General features: G+C 37.5%; 1 protein-coding gene across 1 annotated transcript; it reads right to left on the bottom strand.

The window, feature by feature from the left end:
* Positions 1-3,813: 3,813 nt before the first annotated feature.
* LOC120778802 lies at positions 3,814-5,352 on the bottom strand. The gene is made up of 3 exons (XM_040110804.1): positions 5,197-5,352; positions 4,116-4,477; positions 3,814-4,053 (listed from the first exon to the last, which is right to left on the bottom strand). Exons 1-3 carry the CDS (start codon positions 5,350-5,352, stop codon positions 3,918-3,920), a joined length of 654 nt encoding a protein of 217 aa, XP_039966738.1. The 3' UTR covers positions 3,814-3,917.
* Between the last annotated feature and the right edge of the window lie 1,698 nt (positions 5,353-7,050).

The raw sequence follows: 7,050 nt of genomic DNA, 5'->3' as shown, positions 1-7,050 counted from the left end.
ACATTCATGGAGAACATTATAACTACCGATGATATTTGGGTTTATGAGTTTGACATGCAAATAAGTCAACAATCTTTGAAGTAAATGGGAAACAACGAGCCGAACCAAAGAAACAACACGTCAAAGCTGCTCAAAATCAAGGTGATGCTCATTGTTTTTTCCGATATTCGTGGTTTGGTGTATCTGAATTGGAGTTCTTTTTGGCCGCATTGAGGCATTTGCGTGAGAACATCCGTTGAAAAATTCATGGATTTTACACAATGATAATGCACCATCGCAGCGAGCCACGATTGGATCGATCAACCACCGTATTCACCATATTTGGCTTCGTGTGATTTTTTCTTGTTCCCCAAACTGAAATTTCTGCACCGTGGAACCTGTTTTCAGGCGATCGAAGAGATGAAACAAAATTCGCTGAAGGAGCTGAATACCATACCAAAAAGTGTTTATGAAAAGGATTTCGTGGACTGGAAAAATCGTTGACGTAAGTGGATTACATCTGGTGGGGCATTACCTTGAAGGCGAAAAAATAAATATTGATGAATAATTAAATAATTTGCATTTTATTTCCATTTTCTGGGTACTTTTTTTGTCTGTACCTGTATATAGATATGTAAAACAGACATACATATATAGTATGTTAATGTTTGTTCACAGTTAGTACCTTTAATCAACGTTGGCGCTATCTCCGTTCATGATTTTAAATTATCATATCACCGCGTATGTACATACATATGTATGTATGAATATTTACGGCAGAAATTTAAAATTATAATAATAATAACAACAACAACGATGCTTTTACCTTAGGTGCTCGCATATGTACATATATTCATGTATGTGAACTCATGCACTTCTTCAATATATAAATATATATGTATATATACACATATAACTACATAATATACTTATAATATATGTATATAAATGTGTGTGTAGACATTGGTGGAGTGCTTGTGTGCTTCTGCGTTTGTGAACCTCAAGTATCAGCTTTAACATTTCGAGTGTGTGCGTTCTCTGTACACTCTTCGCTAAGAACATCGTTTGTTTGTGAGTACAAAGATTTGAGCATCTCTGTGTCTGTGTGTGTGCGTGTGAGTTTAAGTGTCGTTGTTTGTGCTGTGTTGTCGATTTATTTATGCGTTTTGATTTTAATGAGTTTGCAGAAATTGACAGTTGTGACAACATTCTGAAGTGTTTGCTGAAGTGAAAGTAATAGAAAGTCAAGTCTCAAACCACAAGTGCAGTTATTTCTGCTACATAGTATCGATACATGAAGATTTATTTACTTTGCTAAAACTATACTCATTCACATGGACACATAAACGGTTCTCACTTTCTCACGCAAGAATTCTTAACTAATTGAGAGCAAAAATTTATTCTGTTCCTTAGAATATAATACAACTTTTTACCCTTAAACGATTAGTACGCCGTCATGGATACAAATAATTAACAACAGCACGCAGAGGAACTTGTAGAATATTACGCGATAGTATGTAGTTACAAATGTTAGAGCACGAATGAAAGCGACAACACGAAGCATATATACATAGTTTAGGGGCTACATGGGTTTCCACGGGTAAAAAAACAGCCTTTTTGAAGAATTTTTTTTTCATATAAAAATTAAATATTTTATGAGAATTTTGTATTGTTACAAACATGCACTGTTAACAAAGAAATTCTGAAATTTTTAGATATTATATACTTAGCTTAAACTCGGCCATTGAGACGTCATTTTCGGAGATCCCTCAAAAAAAGGCCCGCCCGCGTTGGCAGGATAAGTCCTTACCTTAACTTAGAACAAAGACAAAGGAAAAAAAACTGAAAATTGGATTTTTGGCAAAAAAAAAATCCTTCATCCAAGTCTTTAAGAATTGGATTTCAAAGACCTGTGTAAAATTTCATGAAGATCGGTTTAGTAGATCTCAAGAAATCTTGGCAACCGACTTAAAAAAAAAACTCAATTTTGAGAAAAACATGTTTAAAGACGGCGCACTTAGCCTAGCTAGCCTCGAGCGCACAAGTTCTCAAGACTGTATCTCCAAAACTATTACTCGGACCAACTTGAAAATTTAGAACAATAATAATAATAGGACAATAAAAAAATTCAATTTTTTGAAAAACGTAAATCCATGTAACTACTTAACTACTAAATGAACCTTCAGATCATCATCACAAGTTACAGAAGGAATTAAAATAGCTCCTCGAATGCGTACGAGATTCTGCACGAGCTCTACCATAAACGAACGTTTCCGCATATTGAAGTACTATCGTATCTAGTGTCTAGACAATCTTTGAGATTGGGGCTTTATTTCAAATTCCTCCCTCAGTTGCATTGAGATTCAAAAACCATAATCGTGAACATTTCAAACACAATTTAATGTCGTGCAATTATTTAGTTTTAAAAAATAAACATACGAGTATAGCATACATGCCACGACTTGCGGTTACAAGTTCAAAATCGGCAACAATTCGGCTTGTGACAGTGCAGTTGATCAAATTTCCCCAAAGCCGTGCACGTAAAATATTAACTGAAATGCAAATATTCCAGACATTCCCCTGTAACAAAAGAATTCGCAAACAAATGCAAGTTTGCATGCACGCCTAAGAATTCTGGCAAAAAATCGCGCACCATGGCGCACAGCGCCGAACGAGCTGCGACGAAATATGCAACTAAGCAACAAAAGAAGGCAGCAGGAAAGCAAAAAGGGGTAAATGTCACGCGACACAAAACATACAGCGGTTATTTGCACAACAAAAGATGCCCCGCTCTGAATTTCAGCTCCGATGGTGGAAGCGCACAACAAATTTGCGGCATGCAGCGGCTTACGTATTCGGTACGTGAGGGCTCACATCCATGCATGCGATTACATTATATATGTATGAATATAGCACATAAGCATATATCTATTCACACGTGAGTCGGTGAAGAAGAAAGAAAAACCCAAAGTGTTCGCATGCAGTCGGAGGGGCTGCCAAACGCAAGTGAATGACACCGCACAAAGAACACACCGAGTTACTTAAACCCAAAAAAGCATTTGGGAATTGCAAAGTCAGAGTCAGCATCCTTTGGAGCTTTGTAAATTTTAATATTTTCAAAATGTATCTGGGTTTTATTAAAATAATGTGTTTCTTGACAGGCGTAATGCTCGAAAATTCTACGAAAAGATGTGGCGACTAACAGATGGTTTTAAGAGCGGAGCATAGTCTTGTAGAACCTCAGAGCTAGCATACTCAAATTATGGATGGACACTTCTCCAGTCCCCAATTGAACGTTTGTTCCATCGTCCGACCATGAAGCACTTCGAATAGCAATTACCAGTCTGAAACAAAGCGTCAGGGACCGATGGACTGCCGGCCGAGCTACTTAAACACGACGGCGAAGAAATGATAAGGAGCATGGATGAGCTTCTTTGTAGAATATTGTCGGACGAAAGCATGCCCGATGATTGGAATTTAAGTGCGCTCTGCCCAATCCACAAAAAGCGAGACCCCATAATCTGCGCCAACTACCATGGGATAAGCCTCCTCAACATCGCATACAGGGTTCAATAGAGCGTATTCTGTGAAAGATTAAAGCTCACCGTAAACAAACTGATTGGACCTTGTCAGTGTAGCTTTAAACCAGGAAGATCTACAATCGACCAGATTTTCAGAGATACATCTTTGGATATTTATAGAAATGTACAATTTGTACCAGATCTATATGTATGTACTATATATTTTGTCTATTAATTTTTATTCCGAACAGCTACCAACAAAAGTAACATATCTACCATAACCCGTCCAAGATTTTAAAGTCTAAGTCTTCTAAGCATAAATATCTTAAATATCCCAAATATTTTCCTTTTTGCAATCATAAATAATTAGCCTCCCGTTGCAGCGACCTTAAGTACTTCATCAATGTTTTTTGCATACTAAAAGTAGTCCAAATAGGTATCCAACCAATTGAGACCTTCCGGACAATCGGCGAATAATTTCAAGCAATCGGCCCCAGCAACACCAGCCTCCCGCGCTCGCTGATAACTCTTGTCCAAGTCTTCCATGCCGGGCCTATAACAATGTATCAATGAGTTATAATCGAATGAGATCATTCTTCTATTCAAAGTACATACGTGAGCACAGTATCCAGAATTTCCGACAACAACCCCACATGTTGGTCCACTTGTGCATTTTGACATATGGAGCGCAGCAAGCACTGTCGACCGTCAACTCCACGTTGACTCATTAATGTCTCCAGCAAAGTGTAAAAGAACAGTCGTGATTCGTCTGCTTCATAAGTATAGGCGGCGAGTTCAGGCTGACTGTTATGTAAAAGCCTAGATTTGCGCGCGAAGGTATCCTCCCATTTGTCCCACGGATATAGTGGAGAAGAGGGCATAGAATATTGGCCGCCTTGAAGACTGTACGAACAAACAAGCGATCGCCATGTAATCGGGTCGGCTAAGTCAACTTGTCCCGATGGACCAACGGATAACTGTTGAGAAAATAATAATGTCAGTGAGCATAAAATAAAATAAGCAGACTCAGGAAATCATGATTCATTTGATAACAGGTTCTATCGACATGGAGCGTTCTTACGAAAGAAGTTTTTGTATCCACAATGTCAAAATCAGTTGAGTTTTCTTTTTCAGATACATTTTCTGTTTAAGTGTTACTTAGAACCTTATATAATTGAATCATGCAAGAAACTCAGCAATTTACACTTCTAAATACTAGGGGTCTAGTTTTCGTATCATATCCGTCTCTTTTATACTTAAATAAAATAAAAAAAATATCTCTCTCTCCATTCGTTTGAGCTTGCTCTTCATTTCACTTTTTTAGTTTTCTCTCATCGTGCTCACAAAAATTGTATTAACAATAGGTGGGCAAAAGAATAATCCCTAAAATCACGAATTGCTTGGAAATCATTTAAATTCGATAACATCGACCATAAATCAAATGGAAAAGGTTCGACTTCCGAAATATCACCACTACTGTCAAAGATATAACTCAAGTGAAATTATATTTGCGATGAGCATTGTTTTCATCCTGATAATATTCACTTTATTTCGCACATCTACATAAGCAATGAAGAATCTCCGGTAGTGCCTCTCGTGTCGAAATTATTATTTATCAATTTTGAAGCATTATACATTGTTTTCACTTCTTGTATATTTCAAAATGTTTTATTGTTGTTTATAGTACACCGTTCACCTTTACTGATCCGCTGCCGTTAAATATCAGGGACCTCTTCTTGCGGACATGCATGAAATCTGTCAAATTCGCCCCGACACTTATGCTATGCACGCTTGCACTTATACAATACAAGCGGAGCAGGAAGCACGTCAAAAGAATTTCTATCAGCTTCATTCTATACACCCATTAACTAACCAATCAAAGCTAAACACCGCCGAACCGTTAGATTGTTGGTAATCAAAAGAATATCGCACACTGCCGAGTGCTAAAGAAATGAGCCCTCGACCAGACGAGCAATGCCCTTATATTCTCACAGAATTTTGATACTCAATTGAGTGGGCGAAGAAGTCACGGAAGTTCATGGAATTTAACTACAAATTGCTGGTCACCAAACAAATATTTAATTTTCAATTAGCAGATGAAAACAAAAATTGTTTTTGAAACGAGCCCATCGTGCGGTGATCCAGTTAGTGATCTCTTTATTATGGTTAGAATGATACTTAATAATGGAAGTGTGTTAATTATTAAATAAATATATTTATACGTATGTATGTATGTACATACCCACCTGCTTAAATTCGTGCGTGAGTTAGATTAGATTTTTCGGAAACAAATCGAAAATGCTGTGTGAAAGAGCAAGTGCTTTCTTTATGGGTAGCATAACAGTAAAGATAAAAAGTAAATACATTAGAGCGGGATGATTACAGGAAGCCAAAAAACGAAGAAGTTGCATATGCGGCAAATATTCTACGAATTATTCTGAACAACTTTGCCTTAGAGACTATGCTTCTGAAACTGGTTTCGAACCACCGATTTTAAGGCGAATTTTTTAGGGATCCTAAACATTTCTTCGTCAGTTTTTGAGATATCCGAAAGGAATTTAATAAGGAGATACATTTCGATATTAAATTATCATTTGGCCGAATCGGCAATATCGGACAATTATATTACATATCGCCCATAAAACCGAGTATTAAGATTTTTTAAATTTCGCCTTAAAAATCGCTGGCTTGAAATCTATTTCAGACCCATAGTCAAAGTTGCTCAGAATGATCCGTAGAACATAAGCGATATTATAGAAAAAAAAACGACCCGCGCTAGTTCACATGCAGGACTTATTTTTCTGGTATAAAGAGAATATGTTAACTTAAAATTCATGAAATCTTAAATTCAGAAATTCTAAAAATACCAAACCCGTAAATTATAAAAGCATGCTCGTCAACTAGAATTTAAGTGTGTTCTGGCCAATCCACAAATCCCAAATCGTCACTGTTGGTAGTTGTAACTTCAAAGTCTTAGACAATTCCGTCTATCTTGGTACTAGCATTAACCGCTACGACAATATCAGACTCGAAATCCAACGCAGAATAACTCTTACTTATTATCACCGTCCTGTTATATGGTTCAGAGGCATGGACGATGACAACATCTGATGAGTCAACGTTGCAAGTTTTCAAGAGAAAGGTTCTGTGGAAAATTTATAGTCCTTTGCGCATTGACAACGGCGAAAACCGCAGTCGATGTAACGATGAGCTGTACGAGATATACGACGACCTTGACATAGTTCAGAGAATGAAGAGACAGCAGCTACTTTGGCTAGGTCATGTCATCCGAATAAGTAAAAACCCTCCACCACTGAGAGTATTCGACGCAGTACCCGACGGGGAAAACAGCGGAAGAGGAAGACCTATACTCCGTTGGAACGACCAGGTCGAGAAAGACCTGGCTACACGTGATGCCTAACAGCAAAAAGAAAGAACGACTGGCGCGCTGTTGTAAACTCGGCTAGTTACCGCAAGGAATCTGAAAAACATTTCGCCATCAACAAATTTGTTTAATAACCAACTTTTGGTAATGATGTTTTGACTTCAG

The sequence above is a fragment of the Bactrocera tryoni genome, chromosome 5 (assembly GCF_016617805.1).
Source record: "Bactrocera tryoni isolate S06 chromosome 5, CSIRO_BtryS06_freeze2, whole genome shotgun sequence".
In the NCBI taxonomy this organism is placed as follows: Eukaryota; Metazoa; Arthropoda; class Insecta; order Diptera; family Tephritidae; genus Bactrocera; species Bactrocera tryoni.
The sequence above is the reverse complement of the archived record's forward strand: the minus strand, read 5'-3'. Positions and strand labels throughout refer to the sequence as shown.